This window comes from Procambarus clarkii, chromosome 48, assembly GCF_040958095.1.
Source record: "Procambarus clarkii isolate CNS0578487 chromosome 48, FALCON_Pclarkii_2.0, whole genome shotgun sequence".
Lineage (NCBI taxonomy): Eukaryota > Metazoa > Arthropoda > Malacostraca > Decapoda > Cambaridae > Procambarus > Procambarus clarkii.
The window spans coordinates 32621087-32648579 of NC_091197.1; the positions used below are offsets into that span (position 1 = coordinate 32621087).

Genomic DNA, 27493 nt, shown 5'->3' on the forward strand with positions numbered 1-27493 from the left:
AACTAATCCAATTTATACCCATTGTTTCGTGTTCTGTCTTGTGTTGATACTTTTAATATCCTATTAATATCTCCTTTGTTATGTCCATTCATCCACTTGTAAACCTCTATCATGTCAACCCCTAACTCTTCGCCTTTCCAGTGAATGCAATTTAAGCTTTGTTGATCTTTCTTCATATGAAAGGTTTCTAATTTCGTACAAGTGAAGGTTCATACACGGAGGATGACAAAGAAATTAGTGAAATCCTAAAAAAGCAGTATGAGGACATGTTTAGCACTCCAATAAACAACATGAATGTGGAAGATCCAGACAATTTCTTTATGCGGGATATTCAAACCCCTGTAAATATAACTGATATCAACACGAGTGCACTAAATTTTGAAAGAGAAATTGAAAACATGCCCATGCACTCGGCCCCAGGTCCAGACTCATGGAATTCAATATTTATAAAGAAATGCAAAGTGCCGGTAGCACAGGCACTCAGTATAGTGTGGAGGAAGAGCTTGGACACGGGGGAGATACCAGATGCACTTAAAGTAGCAGACATAGCCCCTCTACACAAGGGAGGGAGCAAAGCATTGGCAAAGAATTATAGACCAGTTGCACTAACATCGCACATCATAAAAGTATTTGAGAGAGTGATTAGGAGTCAGGTCACCAATTTCATGGAGAACAATGACCTTCACAACCCAGGCCAACATGGATTTCGAGCGGGAAGATCGTGCCTTTTACAGCTACTTGAGCACTACGACAAAGTCACTGAGGCATTAAAAGAAAAACAGAATGCTGATGTGATATACACGGACTTCGCAAAGGCTTTCGATAAATGTGACCATTGCGTGATAGCACACAAAATGAAGTCAATGGGAATAACCGGTAAAGTAGGACGCTGGATACTCAGTTTTCTGTCAAACAGGACTCAGCGAATAACGGTCAACCATATAAAATCTAGTCCAAGTGCAGTTAAAAGCTCTGTACCTCAGGGTACAGTCCTTGCACCGCTGCTTTTCCTTATTCTCATATCAGATATAGACAAAGATACAAGTCACAGCTTCGTATCATCCTTTGCAGATGACACAAAAATCAGTATGAAAATTATCTCGGCTGAAGACATTGAAAATCTTCAAGCTGATATTAATAAAGTTTTCGACTGGGCATCAGAAAATAACATGATGTTTAACAGTTGTAAATTCCAGGTACTTAGGTACGGTAAAAATGAGGACCTTAAACATAATACAGGGTATAAAACACAATCAAATGTACCCATAGTAGGAAAACAGCATGTAAAAGATTTGGGAATAATAATGTCTGACGACCTAACGTTTAAGGAGCATAACCAAGCAAATATTGCGACAGCCAGAAAAATGATAGGATGGATTACGAGAACTTTCAAATCCAGGGATCCCATCACAATGGTTGTACTCTTCAAGTCACTTGTGTTGTCCCGTCTTGAGTACTGCTCAGTACTCACCTCCCCCTTCAGAGCAGGAGAGATTGCTGAAATAGAGGGAATACAGAGAACATATACGGCACGCATAGACGCGATAAAGCACCTAAATTATTGGGATCGTCTCAAAGCCCTCCAAATGTACTCACTAGAAAGAAGACGAGAGAGATATCAAATAATATACACCTGGAAGATACTGGAGGGCCAAGTACCAAATCTACACAGTACTGGAGTGAACGATATGGAAGCAAATGCAGAATAGAACCAGTGAAGAGCAGGGGTGCCATAGGCACAATCAGAGAACACTGTATAAACATCAGAGGTCCAGTGAAGAGCAGGTGTGCCATAGTCACAATCAGAGAACACCGTATAAACATCAGAGGTCCACGGTTGTTCAACACCCTCCCATCAAGCATAAGAAATATTGCTGGAACAACCGTGGACATTTTCAAGAGGAAACTCGATTTATTCCTCCAAGGAGTGCCGGACCAACCGGGCTGTGGTGGGTATGTGGCCCTGCGGGCCGCTCCAAGCAACAGCCTAGTGGACCAGACTCACAAGTCGAGCCTGGCCTCGGGCCGGGCTTGGGGGGTAGAAGAACTCCCAGAACCCCATCAACCAGGTATCCATATTATGAGACTAGATTCAAAGAAGCAAAAGGCAATATGAAAAGCACATGGAATACCATCTCTAATATCCAAGGAACAAAACAACACTCCCACAACCAGATAACACTCTCTAAGGATGGCTTTACACCGTCAACTGATTTAGAAATGGCAAATGAATTTAATAGCTTCTTTTCATCGGTTGGTGCTAACCTTGCAAGTAAAATCCCACAGACTCAGACACATATCAACACATATCTCTCAGGCAGTTATCCAAACTCTCTTCTCCTCTCACCAGTCAGCCCGACAGATGTTGTGTCCATCATACACTCACTAAAAACCAAAGCTGCGAACATCAGTGAAATACCATCCATTGTATACAAGAGCGCCTCCCATGCCCTTGCGCCACCTATAGCTCTGCTGTTCAACTAATCCCTTGAGTGTCATACCTTCCCTGATATTCTTAAAAAAGCAAGAGTAACGCCAGATCATAAAGGAGGTAATCCGGCAGACATAAACAATTATAGACCAATATCGAACCTACCCATCCTATCAAAAATATTTGAAAAAATTATCTACAAACAGCTCTACTCCTATCTCGTAAATTTCGACATTCTTAGCCCCTGTCAGTTTGACTTCCGCTCCCAAAAGAGTACCAACGATGCAATTATTAGTCTTCTTGATATAATTTACTCAGCCCTTGACAAAAATGAGTTTCCGATTGGACTCTTCGTTGACCTGAGAAAGGCCTTTGATACTGTTAATCACAATTACCTCTTACGTAAACTCCTTCATTATGGAATCCGAGGCCATGCACTGGACTATATCCAATCCTATCTTAGTGAAAGACTCCAATGTGTAACTATCAATAATATAACCTCTCCCACTCTACCAATAACCGTTGGAGTGACACAGGGCAGCATTTTGGGACCTCTCCTATTTCTTATATACATCAATACATCAATCACTGCAAACCACCTCAAGTCCATCATCATCCACCAAAATCTGCTATCAGAATAATATCAAATTCTGCTTTCAGACAACACACAGCCCCCTTGTTTAACTCCCTAAACATGTTAAACATAATCTCACTCCACAAATTCTCTTGTGTCAACTACATTTACAAAACCCTGTTCTTAAATGCAAATCCTTGTCTGAAACTCTTCTTGGACAGATGTAATAGGACCCATTATCACCACACCAGAAATAAATATCTCTTTGATATCCCCAGAGTTAAACTTAATCTGTGTAAACACTCTATGCAAATAAAGGGACCCAGTTTATGGAACTCACTCCCTACTGAATTGAAAAGCTGTCCAACTTTTACATCATTCAAAATCAATACTAAAAAGTACCTAATTTCATCTTCATAGTTTTTCACTTTTTGCCTTAAAATTGCACTGTATCAATTGCTACCCAATCTCCCAACCTTTATGTTCCCAATTTGAACATCTTTACCATTGTGATCATTGCTGTTTTCTTATATGTGCTGCCAATCTGTTGTATGGTGTTTATAAATCTTGTTTATTTGTATCTTTTGCTACCCAGTCTCCCAATCTTTATGTACCCAATCTGAACATCTTTACCATTGTGATCATTGCTGTCTTATATGTGCTGTCAATCTGCTGTATGGTGTCTATTAATCTTGTTTAAATTACTAATCAAGCTGTCAATGTAATCAATCAGAGCTTTAATATACCAATGTGCTTTAATATACTTACTTATCTCTCTCATCTCATTTTTCTCTTGTAATGTATCTTTCATTTATCAATTCTGATTGAAATTACCTACTTAAAATTATCTGCTAGATTAAGGACCTGCCCGAAACGCTGCGCGTACTAGTGGCTTTACAAGAATGTAAATACTGTACTATCCAATGTATTCTCACAAACCCAATGTACCTTCTTGTATATATATAAATAAATAAATAAATAAATAAACAATGATCTGCCTAATGTCTCTAACATTGTGAAACCTATTTTGTTTGCTGATGATACTACCCTCATCTACTCTAACCCCAACCCACATACACTAAATAATGTTAATAATGAACTAAAAAAAGTCCACTTATGGATGTCAACCCATAAACTAACACTTAACATAGAAAAGACCTACTACATTTTATTTGGATGCAAATCTACAAATGCAATTCAGCTTCAGATAGATAATGTAAACATTAGCAATAAAAATGATGGAAAGTTTCTTGGCCTATACTTAGACAAGAGACTTAACTTCAGCACCCACATACAATATATAACTAAGAAAGTCTCTAAAACAGTTGGGATACTCTCCAAAATCAGATATTATGTACCTAACTCTGCTCTCATCTCTCTACATTATGCACTAATCTATCCCTATCTTAATTAAGGTATCTGTGCATGGGGTTCAACCACTGCAAACCACCTCAAGTCCATCATCACCCAGCAAAAATCTGCTATCAGAATAATAACAAATTCTGCTTTCAGACAACACTCAGCCCCCTTGTTTAACTCCCTTAACATGCTAAACATAATCTCACTCCACAAATTTTCTTGTGTCAATTACATCTACAAAACCCTGTTCTTAAACGCAAATCCTGCTCTGAAACTCTCCCTAGACAGATGTAATAGGACCCATTATCACCACACCAGAAATAAATATCTTTGATATCCCCAGGGTCAAACTTAATCTGTGTAAACACTCTATGCAAATAAAGGGACCCAGTCTATGGAACTCACTCCCTAGTGAATTGAAAAGCTGTCTAACTTTTGCGTCATTCAAAAACAAAACTAAAAAGTACCTAATCTCATCTGCATAGTTTTTTTTACCTTGTTGCTTTAAAATTGCACTGCATCTATTGTTACCCAATCTCCCAATCTTTATGTACCCAATCCGAACATCTTTACCATTGTGATCATTGCTGTCTCCTTATATGTGCTATCAATCTGCTGTATGGTGTCTGTTAATCTTGTTTAAATTACCAATCAAGTTGTCAATGTAATCAATCAGAGCTTTAATATACCAATGTACTTTAATATACTTGCTATTCTCTCTCATCTCATTTTTTTCTTATAATGTATCTGTTATCATTTTATTAATTTTGCTAGAATTTACCTACTTAAAATTATCTGTTAGATTATGGACGTGCCTGAAACGCTGCGCGTACTAGTGGCTTTACAAGATTGTAAATACTATGCTATGTATTCTCTCTAACCCAATGTACCTTCTTGTATATAAATAAATAAATAAGTAAATAAATAAATAAATAAATTAAATTCCAGTATTCCAGTGGAGTATGTTAACCTGATGGAATCTATGTCTTTTGAGGATATTTCATTCCAGACTATTAGGAAGGAAACTGGTAGAGATCCCAAATTAAGTCTGTTGATGAAATATGTCATATATGGTTGGAATGATAATTTATTATTGTCAGAGTATGTTGCAGTAAAGGCTGACCTTAGTATTCACCAGGATGTACTGTTGTATAGGAATAGAGTGGTGGTGCCTGGGGGACTGAGATGTAAGATTTTGGAACAGCTGCATGTAGGCCATAATGGCATAAATGCTATGAAAGCAGAAGCTGGAAGTTGGGTTTGGTGGCCAAAAATAGACCAGGATATTGCTGAGGTAACACAAAATTGTCATATTTGCTTTAAGAATTATCAGAAACCCCAGGCCCCAGTACTTTCTTGGCCATGCACTGGAAAACCCTGGTCTAGACTTCATGTAGATTATGCGGGACCTATGGATAATAAATATTACCTAGTGGTGGTGGATTCATACACCAAATTTCTGGATGTGCATGTGTGTAATTCCACCACATCATCTGTAACTTGTGAATTACTAAGGAAAACATTTTGTAATTTTGGATTGCCAGACATAATTGTCTCAGACAATGCTCCTTATTTTGTTTCTGTGGAAATGGAAGATTTTTTCGAAAAAAGGTATTAAACATGTAACACTTGCCCCCTATAATTCTTCTTCAAATGGTCTAGCAGAGAGAGCAGTGAGATCCTTGAAAGAAGGGTTAAAGCGGTTTACGGGAGGTACTATTAATACAAGACTTTGTAGATTTTTATATAATCAAAGGAAAACTGTTCATTCTACTACTGGTAAATCTCCTTCTGAATTACTGTTTAATAGACACTTTAAAGTGCACATGGAAGCAGTAAAGACAGATCCCGATAAAGAGAAATCGGTAACTAGCTTGGCCAGTCAGTTGGCTCAGGGAGAGGAATTGTTGTTTAATGAGGGGGATGCAGTATATGCAAGGAATTTTGGAAGTGGAAAGCCCTGGGTGGAAGGGAAAATTAGGGAAGTCCTGGGCCGCAGGAATTTCACTTTGCAAGTGCAGAGTTTTGGGAACATTAATTTTTTTTTTGAGATATATACAAGAGTTGTTACATTCTTGTACAGCCACTAGTACGCGTAGCGTTTCGGGCAAGTCCTTAATCCTATGGTCCCTGGAATACGATCCCCTGCCGCGAAGAATCGTTTTTTCATCCAAGTACACATTTTACTGTTGCGTTAAACAGAGGCTACAGTTAAGGAATTGCGCCCAGTAAATCCTCCCCGGCCAGGATACGAACCCATGACAGCGCTCGCGGAACGCCAGGCGAGTGTCTTACCACTACACCACGGAGACTTACCACTACACCACGGAGACTTTTAATTGGAAAAGGCATGTAGATCAGCTCATGCCAAGGTTCACTGGGAATGTTGAAGACCCTTCAGGTGGGGGTGGGGCAACTAGTGATATCCATCCTTATAATGAAGGGATAGCAGCACCTGCAGGAGACCGGGATGCAGAGCAAGGGGCAGTAGAGGGTAATGGGGATACAGTTAACTCTATGGACTCTACAAGGAATAATTCAGAATAATGTTTCCCAGAAGTAACAGGTCAGGACTCCCAGTTGAGAAAATCAGGAAGAGTCATACGGCCGCCTAATAGACTTAACTTGTAGGGATATAGTTTATTTAAAAGGGGAGGAATGTTGGGATTGAGTACTACAGATGTTGGAGGTAGCATGTTTGGAGCAGATGCTCTTTTGTTTATGATCTTGTTAATAATATTTCATGTACCTGATAATTGTTTTGTTGTTGTTACTGGCGGAGAACTCCGCCAGTCTCCGTGGTGTAGTGGTAAGACACTCGCCTGGCGTTCCGCGAGCGCTATGTCATGGGTTCGTATCCTGGCCGGGGAGGATTTACTGGGCGCAATTCCTTAACTGTAGCCTCTGTTTAACGCAACAGTAAAATGTGTACTTGGATGAAAAAACGATTCTTCGCGGCAGGGGATCGTATTCCAGGGACCTGCCCGAAACGCTGTGCGTACTAGTGGCTGTACAAGAATGTAACAACTCTTGTATATATCTCAAAAAAAAAAAAAAAAAAAAAAAAAAAAAGAGAGAATAAAACCATGAGGACAAAGATTGTTTCTTTACCACAACCATAACACTGCCCGAAACGCTGCGCGTACTAGCGGCTTTACAAGAATGTAATTACTATGCTATGCATCCTCACAATCCCAATGTACCTTCTTGTACATAAATAAATAAATAAATAAGTAGGGACTTGTCTGTGATTGTTTGGCAGAAGATGCATTCACTGTCGAGGTTCACCAATCTTCCAGTTGCATCTGTAACCTAGACGTAGTCTTTATAACTGAACTGCTATTTCTACCCCCCCCCCTCCTAATGGGATGTTTAACCTTTCTAACTTGGTTGCCAGAGGTTACCATATTGCAGAGGGCGAACCTTCTACTACCCTCTGGTGTAGAAGGGCTTTGGATACACCGCCCCTCATCCAGTGGGCAGCGGTGGATAGGTTACACCGCCCTCCATCCAGTGGGCAGCGGTGGATAGGTTACACCGCCCTCCATCCAGTGGACAGCGATGGATAGGTTACACCGCCCCCCATCCAGTGGGCAGCGGTGGATAGGTAACACCGCCCCCATCCATTGGTCAGCGGTGGATAGGTTACACCACCTCCCATTCAGTGGGCAGCGGTGGATAGGAATCTATCAATAAACGATTATCCTTAATAAAAGGGCAAAATAAAGCTAGATTTTACTTGATCTGTTAATATATGAAATGATTCCCTGTGGCTAGTTGACTGATGCAACACTGTGGCCATGGTTCTAGGGAAATATATGACGGTTTACGTCTTAATGAAATGAATTCAGTATCACTAAACTACTGATTAGTAATGTTAGTTAATTATGACACCTAGTACAAAAAATACATCCTGTTGTACTAAGGATTAGTAAATAAGTGTTGGAAATTTCCAACATTAGGTGGCAAGCAACCTAAGCCATGCAACTTCACCATTGTAATCATTGCTTTCATCTTAAATCCTGGTTGTTATATTGAACGCATATTTTACTGCATAATACCTTGAATTAATCCTCAAATTATGCTACAATGTACCTGTTGATAATCCTCAAATTTCACTTTAATGAACCTACTAATCTTTGTCAAATTTTCTTACCATGTACCTGTAAAAAGTTTTTAAATTTTGCTAGAAATTACTTACTTAAAATTATGTGTTAGATTAAGGCCCTGCCCGAAACGCTATGCGTGTTACCCAATGTACCTTTTTGTTTGTACCTTATATATATATATATATATATATATATATATATATATATATATATATATATATATATATATATATATATATATATATATGTATGTGGGTCCCCACATTGGCACCTTAAGTCCCTTAACTTTCTTAAATTTCATCAAGTCCCTTAACAGGGACTTGATGAAATTAACGTATAAATGACCCCTCACTTGCTCTGGTGCTCTTGGGAGGTGTTGATCTTTGGGGTATTTAAATACTCCGAAATTACCATCTCTTTTAAGGGTCTGAGCGGGTGGTGGAGCGGGTTAAGGCGTACCTGTTATGCGAGTTGCTGGAAGGCTTCTGTGCTGGCTAGGGTTCGAGTCTCCTGGTGGGAAAGTGTTCTAAAGTTGTATACTTAACTCTCGTGTTTAGGAGAGTTGTGCCTTAAGCAGAGACACTGTGTCTTCCCATATTAACAGGGACTTGATGAAATTAACGTATAAATGACCCCTCACTTGCTCTGGTGCTCTTGGGAGGTGTTGATCTTTGGGGTATTTAAATACTCCGAAATTACCATCTCTTTTAAGGGTCTGAGCGAGTGGTGGAGCGGGTTAAGGCGTACCTGTTATGCCAGTTGCTGGAAGGCTTCTGTGCTGGCTAGGGTTCGAGTCTCCTGGTGGGAAAGTGTTCTAAAGTTGTATACTTAACTCTCGTGTTTAGGAGAGTTGTGCCTTAAGCAGAGACACTGTGTCTTCCGATATTAACAGGGACTTGATGAAATTAACGTATAAATGACCCCTCACTTGCTCTGGTGCTCTTGGGAGGTGTTGATCTTTGGGGTATTTAAATACTCCGAAATTACCATCTCTTTTAAGGGTCTGAGCGGGTGGTGGAGCGGGTTAAGGCGTACCTGTTATGCCAGTTGCTGGAAGGCTTCTGTGCTGGCTAGGGTTCGAGTCTCCTGGTGGGAAAGTGTTCTAAAGTTGTATACTTAACTCTCGTGTTTAGGAGAGTTGTGCCTTAAGCAGAGACACTGTGTCTTCCCATATTAACAGGGACTTGATGAAATTAACGTATAAATGACCCCTCACTTGCTCTGGTGCTCTTGGGAGGTGTTGATCTTTGGGGTATTTAAATACTCCGAAATTACCATCTCTTTTAAGGGTCTGAGCGGGTGGTGGAGCGGGTTAAGGCGTACCTGTTATGCCAGTTGCTGGAAGGCTTCTGTGCTGGCTAGGGTCCGAGTCTCCTGGTGGGAAAGTGTTCTAAAGTTGTATACTTAACTCTCGTGTTTAGGAGAGTTGTGCCTTAAGCAGAGACACTGTGTCTTCCCATATTAACAGGGACTTGATGAAATTAACGTATAAATGACCCCTCACTTGCTCTGGTGCTCTTGGGAGGTGTTGATCTTTGGGGTATTTAAATACTCCGAAATTACCATCTCTTTTAAGGGTCTGAGCGGGTGGTGGAGCGGGTTAAGGCGTACCAGTTATGCCAGTTGCTGGAAGGCTTCTGTGCTGGCTAGGGTTCGAGTCTCCTGGTGGGAAAGTGTTCTAAAGTTGTATACTTAACTCTCGTGTTTAGGAGAGTTGTGCCATATATATATATATATATATATATATATATATATATATATATATTGTGACAATAATCTCCTTCAAGAGATTGAGCCTGCTCTTCCCTCCACAATTACGTCGTTAAAATTATATAAAACTACTATGGAAGAAATGTCCAACAACGACAACAACACCAGCAAGGTTTGCCAGAGAGCAAAACGTATGCAGCCAGAGACACCTGCTCAGACTCAAACCGCCAAACTACCTGTCTTACTACCGGCTCCGCTGATTGGTCGCCGGTCTGGCTGCAACTGCACTCGCCCCCCCCATACTACTTGATGTCTGGGGTCGCCACGACCTCAGACCTCAGAATATTCTGTGCTTCCGCGGTTACCACTCCTCCCGGCTAGACGTTAGCGTATACTGAGAGAGGTGGTAGCTTAAAGCCAATATTCCAGCACCTTCCTTTATTTTTGTATTGCACTTCTTGTTATTTTGCCTTAACATAACTTTTCATTGTGTCATTTAATTATTCTTATTATTTTGATTGATTGATTTTATTATACGAATTTGTTTGTCCCTTTTATTTATGTTTTGATTTATTTAACGTAATTAAAATTTCATTGTTAAAATTTACTTGTGTTTTGTGTCTTCTCCTTACCTTACCACAGACGAAGTTCCAGTTTTTCTATATTTTTTTTTATAACTATGTGACGAGGCCATACCCCTAGCCTTAAACAGCCGAACACCAACGCGTTACCGTCACAAGTTATATGGGGGCCTGTCCGGGAGCTTCACTCAGGTACTGGTGCCAAGTGGTAATTTATGGTAAGCGTATTTAACTTTGTTAACGTAGCTTTACTATTTTTCATATTCAATTTCATTTTTTATAAGGTGCGGTGTATTGTGCATTACGAGAGTAACATATGGTGAAGGTGAGACAACTTTGGATTACGTGGTGACTGTAGGCCTCAGTCATACTCTTAATTGGTCATCTCTCCCTCCGTGTTATTACTCGTGTTTACCATCTATGTCCCTTGAATATTTCTCATTTTGACAGATCATCATATTGGTACCCTGGTACTGTGGTCTGCCCCGGGTCAAGAGTACCCAATCTTCTGCAATCTGACTGTAGGAGGACAAAGAGGGCCATAGTTCCTCTAGCTCGAACTTTAGTTGCTGAATTGGGACCTCAGCAGCAGTTCTCGTCACCAGTTGACACCTCGCACCCCTACACGTCAGTCAGAGATGATGATACATACAACGGTAGGGAATTAGCTTACTTTTTCAGAGCACAAAAGTTCGCTAATTCTGTAAGTAACATATTAAATTCAGTAGGAAAAACTTGCTTTATGTCCTATAGAGACGTGGCAAGGTATGCCTACATCCTTGGACTACCAATTTTACTTTTGAGACAATTTACTGTTTCATTTGTTTTCGAAACTCTGTTTCATTTGTTAGTAGGATTTTCTTGCCCTTATCCTCTTACATGAGTACCGGGTACAAGATTTCCTGCGCCCTTGATTTAATTTAATCATTTAACATCTTTTACTTAACTTTAATTGTTAAAGATCTCACAGGATAGGTACCAGTTGCCACGTTGTCCTGTTTCTGACATTCACTATTGAATATTCGTGTACCTTTATTTGCTAATTTCACCATGTTTCGTCTCCAAGCTTTCCGTGCAAATCCAGCAGGTGAAATAGGGACTTTAAGTCGTGCCAAGAGGACTGAATTACAAACTCTTGCACATGAGTATCAACTAGAAGTTCCCTACCAAGCCAACAAAAATGACCTATACAACCTGTTGCTGGATTACTATTTAGAGCAAGGTAAGATCGACTCTGAAACTCATGAAACTTACTATATTGCAGATAAATCTGACTTGGCAACGCTGAAACTCAAACTAGAGCTGGCCAAGATTGAACGCGAACAGCAAAGGGAAACCCTCGAACGACAAGAACGAGCTGCTGCCATACGAAGGGAAGAACAAGAACGTGAGATTGCCTTACTCCAAGAGCGGGAACGCGTACGGCTTGAAACCAAACAACGCGAGTTGGAGATGCAACGCGAACATGACAAGCAACAAGCAACTCTGGCTCTAGAGTGTCTTCAACGTGAAATCGCCTTGGAAACTTCACACTTCACTCAACGCCAGCAAGCTACTGCCAATCTTCCCGTCAGTTTTAATATATCACATGCAAGTAAGTTAATGCCATCCTTTGTAGAAGCAGAAGTTGATGTGTTTTTCACCACCTTTGAAACCCTTGCTAATCAACTCAGTTGGCCTGTCGACCAATGGGCCACACTTCTCAGAGTCCATCTTACAGGTAGAGCTGCAGTCACACTCAGTACTCTGGCGTCTGAGAATGACTACCACACTCTGAAACAAGCAGTGTTGGACGCCTACCTACTTTCCACCGAAAGTTATAGAAGGAAATTCCATGACCACCTGAAGGCAAGTACCACTACCTTCCTTGAGTTTGCTAACACGAAACGGAGGTATTTCATGAAATGGCTGGAAGCAGCACATGTCTCTACTTTTACAGAACTCGTCAACCTGATGCTTGTTGAAGAATTCTTGAGACGTGTGCCGCCTCCTGTCCGCCTCTACTTAGCAGATAAAGAAGAAACCGACTACCTGAAGTGTGCTAAGTCGGCTGACACTTACAGCCTCATCCACCGGCTGACACCCGAACCATCCTCCAGTAAGAAGTCGTGGTACAGTTACGAGAAGGTGAGCCCCGATCAAGCTGGTTCACAACTGTACTGCAAGTATTGTAGACTCTATGGACATACCATAGACAAGTGTGGTAAGTCTCAATACAAGGGAACCACTGACCAACAAAAACCCAAACCAACTCCTCCTAAGTCCGGTAAGCCTGTGATGAATGTTGGTGTTAAGGTTAATGATCTTTCTCTTTTCAGTAACCACCTGTATACTGGAACTGTCTCTGCCAACGGTTCAAATCCGGAGGGACGTTTCAAATTGAAGATCTTGAGGGACACAGCGGCTTTACAATCGATCATCTTGAAGTCGGCTGTGCCCAACATCACCTACACCGGAGAAACTGTCTTCATCACTGACCTCACTGCTACCACTCCATACCCTCTCGCCAGAGTCCACCTGGATTGTCCCTACGTGAACGGGGAAGTCCAAGTCGCCGTCAGGGAAAAGCCTTTTCCCATGCCTGGAGTGCAACTTCTCCTAGGCAACGACTTGGCAGAAGACCTGCAACCGACCAACCTGATCGTCATGGACAAACCCCAGGTGTGTAACTCTGTGCCAATAAACCCTATTCTAGAGTATGTTCCAGCAGAGGTTCAAGAGAGTGATGAAGTTTCTCCTCCGGTTGTCGTGACCACCCGTGCACAAGCCGCACGTCCACAGCCAGCTGACTCTACTGCTACCGCTGTCCCTCAAGACCCTCAGAAACTCCCCCCGCATCTGACCAAGTTGGAGTTCCGTAAGTTGCAGAGGGAAGATCTTACTTTAACACCATTGTTTTTCCAGGCTGAGACTCAGCCCGACAGTATTCCTGGGTTCTTCCTAGAGAACGACCTGCTCTACCGCAGATATAGACCCAGTAAACTGAAGGAGGAGGACGATTGGGCCAACATCGAACAACTTGTGATTCCCACCAGCCTGCGGCCCACTATTCTACACATGGCCCACGGAGTACTCTCCCACTACGGCTTCAACAAGACTTACCATGGGATTCGTCAAGACTACTACTGGCCAGGTATGGTAAATAGCGTCAAACAGTACGTAAAACAGTGTCATACATGTCAGATGGCAGGCAAACCGAACATCTCCATTCCCAGAGCGCCACTGATTCCCATACAGGTGCCTGCGGAACCTTTCCACAGACTCATAATAGACTGTGTTGGTCCTTTACCTCGGACCAGTTCAGGTAACGCCTACATCCTAACCATCCTGTGTCCTACCACCAGATTTCCCATAGCAGTTCCAGTGAAGAACATCACGGCTGCTACGGTTATAAAACATCTATTGAAGATCTTCACTCAATACGGATTTCCCAGGGAGATTCAAAGCGACTGTGGTACCAACTTCACCAGTGATCTCTTCAAAAGGACACTGGAGGAGTTCAACATCAAACAGGTATTGTCCAGCCCCTATCATCCTGCTTCACAGGGTTCTCTTGAACGTAGTCATCAGACCATCAAAGCACTCTTGAAAAAGTTTTGTAGTGAAACCTCGAAGGATTGGGATAAGCAGATTGACCTTATAATGTGTATTTTCAGAAGTCTCCCCAATGAGTCCCTAGGAGTATCTCCTTATGAGATGCTCTACGGCCGTAAGTGCCGTACTCCCCTTAAGGCTTTCAAAGACTCTCCGAGATGCCACCTTCAGTGAGCATCAGAATGTGCCCCAGTTTCTTCAAAACCTTCAACACATTCTAGAGAGAGTCCACCGTTTTGCCCATGATAATCTATTGAAAGCCCAGGTGAGAATGAAGACTCATTACAACCAGACCAGCAAAGTAAGAAAATTCAAGCCGGGAGACTTCGTCCTTGCATATTTCCCTATCCCAGGTTCACCTTTACAAAACAGGTTTTCAGGACCCTACTGCATCAAAGAGTGCAGGAATAATAACAACTACGTAATAGAGACTCCAGATAGGCGGCGGAAGACCCAGCTGTGCCACGTCAACCTCCTGAAGCAATATAATGGTACTCCTCCCACTGTCCTGACTAATTGTTCTACCTTCACAGAACCCTACATCCACAGTGAGACCATCCCAGCTTCTCCTCCCGAAAGCACTGACAAGGAGTCAGCGCTTTCTAATTCCGAAATCCTTAATGATCTTCCCAAATGCTTTCAGGATAATAATCGTGCTCCTTTGCCCTCTTCTAATTCCACTCTCACCTCGTCAGATAAGCCCTTCATCCTCCATGTCGACGCCAATGGTACCGACGTTGGTGGTGTCGTGATGCAGCAACGAGGCGAGAAGAATACACCTGTCAGCGACTACTGCTACAAGGAACTACGGAACAATTGGCAAGGAGCTACTCTTCCTCATCCTGAAGCTTCAGCACTTCACTCCACACCTGAAAAGTGCTCGGTCCACCATCAATACGGACCACACCACCCTACATCTCCTGCAGCACGCCCACTTCTCATCTCAACGTCTTCTACTATGGGCTTGCTACCTGCAGAAATTCAACCTGGAGACACGCTATACCAAGAGTCTGACAACATCTTAGCCCATGATCTCTCCAGAGTTTATGAAGTAGAAGCAACTCCATCTAATACTCCACCACATAACGACGTACTTCTTCCAGAACCGCAGGCTTCGGGGGAGAGTTGTGACGATAATCTCCTTCAAGAGATTGAGCCTGCTCTTCCCTCCACAATTACGTCGTTAAAATTATATAAAACTACTATGGAAGAAATGTCCAACAACGACAACAACACCAGCAAGGTTTGCCAGAGAGCAAAATGTATGCAGCCAGAGACACCTGCTCAGACTCAAACCGCCAAACTACCTGTCTTACTACCGGCTCCGCTGATTGGTCGCCGGTCTGGCTGCAACTGCACTCGCCCCCCCCCCATACTACTTGATGTCTGGGGTCGCCACGACCTCAGACCTCAGAATATTCTGTGCTTCCGCGGTTACCACTCCTCCCGGCTAGACGTTAGCGTATACTGAGAGAGGTGGTAGCTTAAAGCCAATATTCCAGCACCTTCCTTTATTTTTGTATTGCACTTCTTGTTATTTTGCCTTAACGTAACTTTTCATTGTGTCATTTAATTATTCTTATTATTTTGATTGATTGATTTTATTATACGAATTTGTTTGTCCCTTTTATTTATGTTTTGATTTATTTAACGTAATTAAAATTTCATTGTTAAAATTTACTTGTGTTTTGTGTCTTCTCCTTACCTTACCACAGACGAAGTTCCAGTTTTTCTATATTTTTTTTTATAACTATGTGACGAGGCCATACCCCTAGCCTTAAACAGCCGAACACCAACGCGTTACCGTCACAATATATATATATATATATATATATATATATATATATATATATATATATATATATATATATATATATATATATATATATATATATATTATTAAATATGACCGAAAAAGTAAGATTAATAATTCTAACACGAATTTTCTCGATCTTTCGTACATTTCTTTTCACTGTTGGTGGTAATTCAAAAATTAATTCTCCAAAATTCATTTTTATTTCTAGTCTGACGCGACACTTGAGCGCGTTTCGTAAAACTTATTACATTTTCAAAGACTTTACACATACACAACTGAATAGAACTTACACATCTCCGATTTGTTTATATCTACATTTGAGTGAGGTGGATGGGGTGACGTGGTATTAATAGGGTATTAATTTCATCAACACAAGACAAAACACGAAACAATGGGTATTGAATGGAAGTGATTGTAGAAAGCCTATTAGTCCATATTTCTTGATGCTTCTATATTGGAGCAGAGTCTTGAGGTGGGTAGAATATAGTTGTGCATTACTTAGCTGTTGATTGCTGGTGTTGACTTCTTAATGTGTAGTGCCTCGCAAATGTCAAGACGCCTGCTATCGCTGTATCTATCGATGATTTCTGTGTTGTTTACTAGGATTTCTCTGGCGATGGTTTGGTTGTGGAAAGAGATTATATGTTCCTTAATGGAGCCCTGTTGCTTATGCATCGTTAAACGCCTAGAAAGAGATGTTGTTGTCTTGCCTATATACTGGGTTTTTTGGAGCTTTCAGTCCCCAAGAGGGCATTTGAAGGCATAAACGACGTTGGTCTCTTTCAAAGCGTTCTGCTTTGTGTCTGGAGAGTTTCTCATGAGTAGGCTGGCCGTTTTTCTGGTTTTATAGTAAATCGTCAGTTGTATCCTCTGATTTTTGTCTGTAGGGATAACGTTTCTATTAACAATATCTTTCAGGACCCTTTCCTCCGTTTTATGAGCTGTGGAAAAGAAGTTCCTGTAAAATAGTCTAATAGGGGATATAGGTGTTGTGTTAGTTGTCTCTTCAGAGGTTGCATGCCGTTTCACTTTCCTTCTTATGATGTCTTCGACGAAACCATTGGAGAAGCCGTTGTTGACTAGGACCTGCCTTACCCTACAGAGTTCTTCGTCGACTTGCTTCCATTCTGAGCTGTGGCTGAGAGCACGGTCGACATAAGCGTTAACAACACTCCTCTTGTACCTGTCTGGGCAGTCGCTGTTGGCATTTAGGCACATTCCTATGTTCGTTTCCATAGTGTAGACTGCAGTGTGGAAACCTCCGCTCTTTTCCATGACTGTTACATCTAGAAAGGGCAGCTTCCCATCCTTTTCCATCTCGTAAGTGAAACGCAGCACGGAACTCTGCTCAAATGCCTCCTTCAGCTCCTGCAGATGTCTGACATCAGGTACCTGTGTAAAAATGTCGTCAACATACCTGCAGTATATGGCCGGTTTCAAGTTCATTTCGACTAAGACTTTTTGCTCGATGGTACCCATGTAGAAGTTTGCAAACAGGACACCTAGGGGAGAACCCATGGCGACCCCATCTACTTGCTTATACATGTGCCCATCCGGGCTCAAGAAGGGTGCCTCTTTAGTACAAGCTTGGAGTAGTTTCCTTAGGATGTTTTCTGGTATGTCAAGAGGAGTGCAGGCCGGATCACGATACACTCTGTCGGCTATCATCCCGATTGTCTCGTCCACAGGTACGTTGGTAAACAGTGATTCTACGTCCAACGAGGCTCTTATCCCTGTGGCCCGTGTGCCCCGCAGTAAATCAACAAATTCCTTTGGAGACTTCAGGCGCAAGGGACATAAGGAGTCAGCAGGCCGTTGAGTCGCTTCGCCAGTCTGTACGTGGGTGTGGGTATCTGGCTGATGATTGGCCAAAGTGGGTTTCCAGGCTTGTGTGTCTTGACATTTCCATACGCATATCCAGGTTTATATTCCCCAATAATCTTTGGCAGGTGGAGTCCGGATTTCTTGGCGTTCACAGTTTCGATCAGTTTGTTGACCTTTGCTTTCAATTCGGCTGTAGTGTCCTTCGTTACCCTTTGGAATTTAGTTTGGTCAGAGAGTATGAGGTTCATTTTTGCCAGATATTCGTCTTTTTTAAGAATGACGTATATTGGCATATATTGGCTTACACTGTTGGGTATGTGTAAGCTAAAAGTCTTTGAAAATGTAATAAGTTTTACGAAACGCGCTGAAGTGTCGCGTCAGACTAGAAATAAAGATGAATTTTGGAGAATTGATTTTTGAATTACCACCAACAGTGAAAAGAAACGTACGAAAGATCGAGAAAGATCTTACTTTTTCGGTCATATTTAATAATATATATATATATATATATATATATATATATATATATATATATATATATATATATATATATATATATATATATATATATATATATATATATCAAGGGACATAGAATGTGGAATGACCTTCCCAACCATGTTAAAGACTGTACCTCTCTCAACCAGTTTAAGATAAAAACGAAGCACTACCTAATAAATTCCCTGTAACCTACCTTACCCCTATATTGTCAACCCATGTCTGTTATTTTTTAAAAACGCTGTTTGTCGACCTAATTGTATTTGTGCTGTTTTTTCTGCCATGTTCCCCCTTTTTTTTTTATTCTCAACACATTTTATACTTTAATCTCAATTAGTATTAAGTTTTAGTCATTAATGTTTTTCATGCCCGAAACGCTTTGCGTAATAGTGGCTTTAGGCATTGTATGTACCAGCTCTATCTATAAATCTATCAACTTTTGTATAACCTCTTGTATGTATGTACTTTACCTGAATAAACATTTGAATTTGAATTTGAATTTGGCTGACTTATGACTTAAGAAAGTACACGCATAGATGTCAACCAACAGACTCACACTAAACATAAAAAAATACGTCCTTCATTTTATTTAGAAATAAATCATCAAACCAAACTCAGTTTCAGATAGACAATGTTAACATTAGCATTAAAATGATGGAAAGTTCCTTGGTTTATACACAGACAAGAAATTCAACTTCAGTACCCACATACAACACAGCCAAAAAAGTATAAAAAAACTGACTGTATACTCCGTAAAATTAGATATTATGTTCCCCACTCTGCTCTCTTCACAGGCTGACCTATTAGCCCTCACTAGCAAAATCTGGGTACAGCATAAAATATCTTATAATATTCGTGAGTGTATGAAGTAATTGCAGAGCTCAAAGTGCCTCATATCAATTGGTCTGAAGTCACTTATAACAGGACAATCACATATATAGTGTTGGAGAGTATGTCTCAGCTCTGGTTCACATAGTTTACAATTGGAATGTTCCCCATTTGGGGGATTCATTACCTGCAGCCACTTGTCATTGATATTAATATTCAAGCCTAATTCTGGCAATTACAATGTCACACTGTCTAGTGGATGTTTTATGCTGCCCGGACATATAATTCTCGGTTCTAAACATGTCATAGCTCTTTATACTCGTGCTTTCTGGCCTTTGTGTGTCAGTGACTGCTCCTCTGTGTCCCCTAATTTCCAGAAATATTGTTGCTTTTACAGCAGAGATTGATGCCCATATCCCACTCAATTTCAGGCTTATCACATGCAGTTTTAGCTACCTTGTCTCACAAACCCAATGTATCTTCTTGTATATAAATAAATAAATAAATAAATAAATAAATAACACGAGGGGGAGTGGTTCGATATACACGAGTGGAAGGGTTGAATATTTTCTGGCCATTTCCTCGATACATGATCTCAAGTTATATAGTGTTGATGTAAACAAGAAACTGTGCGAGTGAGCGAGAGAGTTGTGTAATGGTCGGTTCTTCACCGTCGACAATGTGTCATTGAGCGACCACTGTGGTGCAAGCCTCCTCTGTCTCCTCTACTTTCTCTCTTTCTGGCAACAACGGGGCACCTTTATTATATACCAGTTTCTTGTAAGTGATTAACTCGGGATCGGAAAGTCATTTAGTTTTCATCACAACATTTCAGAACAAGATTGACGCCAGTTCACAAAGGAGGCGAGACAAGCTGACATTAACAATTACAAGCCAATATCAAATCTACCTATACTATCAAAAATATTTGAAAACAAATTTACAAACAGCTCTATTCTTACTTTGTTAAACTCCACATATTAAGTCCCTGCCAGTTTGGCTTCTGCTCCCAAAAGAGTACCAATGATGCCATTACTAGTCTGCTTAATATAATCTACTCAGCCCTTGACAAAAACGAGTTCCCAGTTAGCCTCTTCATTGACCTGAGAAAGGCCATTGATACTATAAACCATAACTACCTCTTACTTAAACTTCACAACTATGGTATCCGAGGCCTTGCTCTGAACTATTAGTTGCTATCTCAGTGACAGACACCAATATATAACCACCAATAGCACAACCTCCCCCACTCTACCATTGACAGTACGGGTGCCACACGGGCCGCAGCATAACCAAGAAAGTCTCAAAACGTAGTATACGATTGGTATACTTTCTAAAATCAGATATTATGTTCCAAACTCTGCACTCCTTTCATTATTCTACGCGCTAATCTATCTCTATCTTACATACGGTAGCTGTGCATGGGGTTCTACCACTGCAAACTACTTCAAGCCCATCATCAACCAGCAAAAATCTCCTATCAGAACAATAACAAACTCTGTCTTCAGACAATACACAGCCCCCTATTTAAATCCCTAAACATGCTCAACATAAACTCACTCCACATATTATTATGTGCTATCTACATATACAAAACCTTGTTCCTAAATGCAAACCCTGTTCTGAAACTCTTCCTGGACAGATATAATAGAACACATAATTACCACACCAGAAATAAATATATCTTTGATATCCCCAGAGTCAAACTAAATCTGTGTAAACACTCTATGCAAATAAAGGGACCTAGTCTATGGAACTCACTCCCTAACGAATTGAAAAGCTGTCTAACCTACGTCTTATTCAAAAATATAACCAAAAAGTACCTAATTTCATCCTCATAGTTTCCTTCCTAGTGCCTTAAACTCGCACTGTATCTTGTGCTACCCAATCCCCCCCATTATATGCCTAAGTCATACAACTTCACCATTCTAATCATTTCTATCATCTTATATATCATGGTTGTTATAATGAACGCATATTTTACTACATTACACCTAGAAATAATCCTCAAATTATGCTACACTGTAGCTGTTGATAACCCTCAAATTATACGTTAATGTACCTACTAATCTTTGTCAAATTTTCTTGCAATGTACCTGTTAATATTTCTAAATTTTGCTTAAAATTACCTACTTAAAATTATCTACTTAAAATTACATACTTAAAATTATATAGGCAGGTCCTTATAGATTAAGGACCTGCCCGAAACGCTATGCGTGTTAGTGGCTTTATAATAATAATAATAATAATAATAATAATAATAATAATTTATATGCAAGAATGTTGGTGCAGGTTAGAATGGGTTGGTGAGATTACATAAGATTGATATTTGTACATTCATGTAAACCTACTAACACGCATAGCGTTTCATGCAGGTCCTTAATCTAACATATCGTGAAAAGGTACATTGTAGCAAGGTTTTTATATCAATAATATATGCTGACAGAGGGGATTACACTGGTAAAGATTAAGTAATTAATTAGTCTAAGTATTAATATTGGGGAAGTGGGTAGTTCAAGATACAGTGTGAGTTTGAAGCACAAGGTAGGAAACTACCTTGCCTTGAGGTTACCTTGAGGTGCTTCCGGAGCTTAGCGTCCCCGCGGCCTGGTCGTCGACCAGGCCTCCTGGTTGCCGGACTGATCAACCAGGCTGTTGGACGCGGCTGCTCGCAGCCTGACGTATGAGTCACAGCCTGGTTGATCAAGTATCCTTTGGAGGTGCTTATCCAGTTCTCTCTTGAACACTGTGAGGGGTCGGCCAGTTATGCCCCATGAGAAAGAAATTAGAAATTAAAACTATGAGGAAGAAATTAGGTACTTTTTTATTTTACTTTTGAACAGGGCATAGGTTGGACAATTTGTTAATTCATCAGGGAGTGAGTTCCATAGACTGGGTCCTCTTATATGCATGGAGTGTTTACACAGATGTAGTTTGACTCTGGGGATATCAAAGAGATATTTATTGAGTGCACATTTACTGCATTATTCCTTGAAATGATCCACAAATTGTGCTACAATGAACCAGTTGATAACCCCAAAATTTTACCGTAATGTACTGACATACGGTAATGTACTAATCTTAGTCGTTATTGTGTGTTAATCTGAGCTTTGTGTATCGTGACAATTGTTCTTACAATGTTCCTGTAAACATATTTTGCTGGAAGTTACCTACTTAAATATACTGTTACCTTAATTGTTTAATTACCATTAACTTCCTATCTCTGTCTCGATCTTACCTGAGTTTACCTGAGAGCCACCAACACTAGTGGTCTCGATGAGGACAGGAAGCCGGCGGCTTGTCGAAGCTCCTCCCATTTGCCTTGAGGATTTTTTCCAGCTTTACTTTAAAGGTTAAAGGAGTTTTGGCATTTACGGCTTCGGCGGGTAAGCGGTTCCATGGATTAATAACCCTGTAGGTGAAACAGCATCTCCTGTTCTCAGTCCTACACTATGGCTTGATGAGCTTGGATCCGTTGTTCCTTGTTTGTGTTACATTTGACCTTTTGAAGAAATTGTCCGAATCGACATCCTCCAAATTGTTCAGTATTTTAAAAGTTTCAGTGAGATCCGCCCTGTCATATCTAGTTTGCAATGTTGTTAGCCCTGTGGCCCTCAACCGTTCCTCATACGTGAGTTGACTTAGCCCTGGAATGATTTTTGTTGCCCGGTGTTGCACTTTCTCCAGAACAGGTGTGTATTTTTGAGGATGAGGTCTCCATGCCTGGATGCAATAATCCAGGTGGGGGCGCTTCAGAGATTTATACAATTAAATAACTACCTTCTTTTTCTTAAAGTCGAAGGTACGCTTGATTATTCCACGGGTTTGGTTAGCTTTTTGATTGCTGCCCCCTACCTACTGTGCAACTTTCAGTGAATGGTGGATTTTGACTTCAAGGTCCTTTTCTTCATCAAACTGCTGTAATGTACTGTTATTTATTTGGTAGTTGTGGCGTGGGTTGTTATGCCCCACATGCAGGGTCTTGCATTTTTCTATATTAAAAGCATTTGCCAGTCTTCCGACCATTGGTGGAGTTCATGTAAATCTTTTTGTAAAGCTTCAACATCATTATCATTTCCCACTTTCCCATAAATCTTTGTGTCATCTGCAAATTTGATGATGTTGTTTGTAATATTCTCATCTATGTCATTGATGTACATGACAAAAAGGGTTGGCCCAAAGATGGTCCCTGTCGTACCCCACTTACCACATTTCTCCAATCAGATTCATTCCCATTTAGCACGACTCTTTGTTTTCGTTGTTTTAACCATTGTGCTATCCATTCTTCTTCCGGGTAGATGGGACTCGTCAGCCTGGGAAGGCAGCTCATCTAGGGGGAAGGAAACCCTGATTCTAAAACTCCGCTGCCTTCCGGCCATACCCCTCTTTAGAGAAAGGCTTCATGAGTCAACCTCAAGGAAAAATCCGGAGTTGGAGCCCCTAAGGTAGTTCGTTGTCGACGTCGACCTCGTTCTGGCAGCTCCTGCGACGGTGCTGGAACCATGTGTATTGGCGTCGCCTTTCTATTGGATAATTTATTTATTTACTTATTTACTTATTTACTTATTTACTTATTTATTTATTTATTTATTTATTTATTTATTTATTTATTTATTTATTTATTTATTTATTTGTTTGTTTATATACAAGAAGGTACATTGAGTTTGTGAGAATACATAGCATAGTATTTACAATCTTGTAAAGCCACTAGTACGCGCAGTGTTTCGGGCAGGTCCTTAATCTAACAGATAATTTTAAGTAGGTAAATTCTATCAAAATTAATAAAATGATAACAAATACATTGCAAGAAAAAAAATGAGATGAGAGAGATTAGTAAGTATATTAAAGCACATTGGCATAATAAAGCTCTGATTGATTACATTGACAGCTTGATTGGTAATTTAAACAAGATTAATAGACACCATACAGCAGATTGACAGTACATATAAGAAGACAGCAATGATCACAATGGTAAAGATGTTCGGATTGGGTACATAAAGATTGGGAGATTAGGTAGCAATAGATACAGTGCAATTTTAAGCAAAAGGTAAAAAACTATGAAGATGAAATTAGGTACTTTTTAATATTGTTTTTGAATGACGCAAAAGTTGGATAGCCTTTCTATTCAAAAGGGAGTGAGTTCCATAGACTGGGTCCCTTAATTTGCATAGAGTGTTTACACAGATTAAGTTTGACTCTGGGGATATCAAAGAGATATTTATTTCTGGTGTGGTGATAATGGGTCCTATTACATCTGTCCAGGGAGAGTTTCAGAGCAGGATTTGCATTTAAGAACAGGATTTTGTTGACACAAGAGAATTTGTGGAGTGAGATTATGTTTAGCATGTTTAGGGAGTTACACAAGGGGGCTGAGTGTTGTCTGAAAGCAAAATTTGTTATTATTCTGAAAGGAGATTTTTGCTGGGTGATGATGGACTTGAGGTGGTTTGCAGTGGTTGAACCCCATGCACAGATACCATAATTAAGATAGGGATAGATTAGTGCATAATATAGAGATGAGAGCAGAGTTAGGTACATAATATCTGATAATTACAGCAACGTGGAGAGGGGAAAGGGGGGGACCTGCTGCATGGGTAACAGCTTCTCCATATTGACCTACCCAGGCTTTGGGCCCCTGGAGAGCAACCAGCGCGCAACTCCATCGTCTCCCGAGACTGAAGGATGCCTACTACTATATCCATTATAGTATGCTTCCATTTATTCCATGTGTCTGTAATTTCCTTGCCAGTCTTTCATGGTGTACCTATCAAATGCTTTATCAAAATCCATGTATACTACATCAACTGGAAGTCCTTTGTCTAAGTAGCTGGTACGAGAATTTTGGGTTGTAGGAGCCCCAGGCACAGATACCATAAGAGAGACATGAGAGATGAGAGTAATGACGCCTTACCAAGGCAGAGCGAGGTACGTGGTATCTGATCTTGTAGAGAATGTCTACTGTTTCACAGACTTTTGTATTGCATTTTTATATTTGGTAATGTAAGTTCAGCTTGTTGTCAATGTGAACTCCAAGGAATTTACTCCTAATTTGCTCATTATTTAGAAATTGTTAATACTTATGTTAATCTGATTTGAAGACTTGTTACCATATAATATGTCAATGTTAAAGGTAAGTGTGTTAACTGTCAACCACTGGTGGACTTTGTTCAGTTCAATTCAAATTCAATTTTAAATTCAAATTTTTATTCAGGTAAAAGTACATACATTGATGAAGAATTACAAACACAATGTTCGATTTAAAGATAGAGCTAGTACATACAATACCTAAAGCCAATAATATGCATAGCGTTTCGGGCGTTACAGTGTTCACTGTTAGTTAGTTTAGTTCATTTATTATGCACCCCATACCCATCTTGTGGGCGGTAGTGGAAAGGGTTACAGAGGCACATAATGGGCTCAGGGACTGAACCCCACAATTCATTTAGCTAAGCAAGTTACAATCTTGATGAACTAGTTACAAAATTCAATAAAAGTCGTCACATCAACAATGGGTTCGAGATCGACCTCAAGTACAGGTTCTAAATTAAGCAACAGACATATGCAATTCTATAACCAATGTTCCAACGATGTGTAAAGTTTTTATTCAAAATTATCTGCTACCAGAAATTTTAGCCAAATATCCCCAGTTTGCTAACTGTAGGTAGTAACTAAGTGATTGTAACCTATCCACCGCTGCCCACTGGATGGGGGGCGGTGTGCAGGACAAACATATAAATTGTGACACTAGCTCTCCACATATGTGTTCACTGTGCCATTTATAATATGTGGGTAAGCATTAGAGAAAGTGGAAGTTGTGTCATCAGCAAATAGAACTAGTTTCCAGTGCTGAGTAGCATTAGGAAGATCATTGAAGTAAATGAGAAAGAGGAGTGGATCAAGAATACTCCCCTGTAGAACACCAATGTTAACTGGCAGAGTGGAAGAGTTAGCATCATTCATATAAACATTCTGGAGCCTTTCACTAAAGTAGGATCGTAAGTATTGAAGAGCATGACCTCTGATTTCAGTGTTTTAAAAGTAGTTTACCGTCGTTAACTGTGTCAAAAGCCTTACGTAGATCAACAAATAAAGCTATGGGGTACTCATTTTTATCAAGAGCTGCATGTATCAGGTTAAACATATTAATTATAGTATCGTTGATGCTTTTAAGGGGTATGAACCCATATTGGTATGAACTAAGTATTATTATATTTGTCTAAGCAGAAGTAAAGTTGTTTGAACAATAGTTTTTCAAATATTTTGGAAAGTATGGGGGAGGATTGATATAAGTCTAAAATTTTTGATTTCGGAGAGATGACCACTTTTATGAACTGGGATTACTCTAGTCTTCTTAAGAATATCAGAGAAGTATCGGAGTTCAATGGATTTGTTGAAGAGCAATGTTATGATAGGAGCCTAATACCTAGAGTTTTTTGTTAAATTAGGGTTGTTGTTGTTTAGACTCAGCAACTCTGAACGAAAAGTTCCAAGTAGCACGGGCTATGGTAAGCCCGTAGTGGACTTATCTGGCACAGGAGCGGGGTAAGTAGCACGGGCTATGGTGAGCCCGTAGTGGACTTTCTTGGCACAGGAGCGGGGCAAGTAGCACGGGCTATGGTGAGCCCGTAGTGGACTTATCTGGCACAGGAGCGGTGTAAGTAGCACGGGCTATGGTGAGCCCGTAGTGAACTTACCTGGCACTGGAGCGGGACAAGTAGCACGGGCTATGGTGAGCCCGTAGAGGACTTACCTGGCACAGGAGCGGGGCTGTAACTGTGTGTGTCTGAGTTAAGGTTGTTATCTAAGAAAGGTTACTTGATTTAATTTTAAGTGAGAGGATAATGTGATTGGCATGTGTGGAGCTTGTAGGGGGATCAGTACAGAGACTCTGGATAGCTGCTAGAGAGGCAGTAATCTAGGTTAGTTAGGGAGTCTGGGATCTCATTTGGACGGGATGTACCAATGGAGCTGGATTGCCAGATTGGGCTACACGAAACCAAATTCTGCTACACCTAGCCCAATTGGGCTACGCATAGTCTAATTGGGGCTCATTATAGCCTGATTGGGTTACTTATAGCCCAATTAAAAAGTCAGCTACGTATGTCGCTATTTTCAATTTGTTGGGCTACTTTTTAAATAAGATGGGCTATGAACTCTGACAAGCACGTC

The 27493-nt window shown here is 40.5% G+C and overlaps 1 protein-coding gene across 1 annotated transcript in view; it reads right to left on the reverse strand.

The window, feature by feature from the left end:
• The window catches only part of LOC138351195 (A-kinase anchor protein 5-like), a 37878-nt gene extending 14394 nt beyond the window's left edge, over window positions 1–23484 (reverse strand). Inside the window, exon 1 of the mRNA XM_069302838.1 lies at window positions 23348–23484. Within this exon, the coding sequence (XP_069158939.1) occupies window positions 23348–23484 (137 nt within the window). The remainder of the gene's footprint in view (window positions 1–23347) is intronic.
• Between the last annotated feature and the right edge of the window lie 4009 nt (window positions 23485–27493).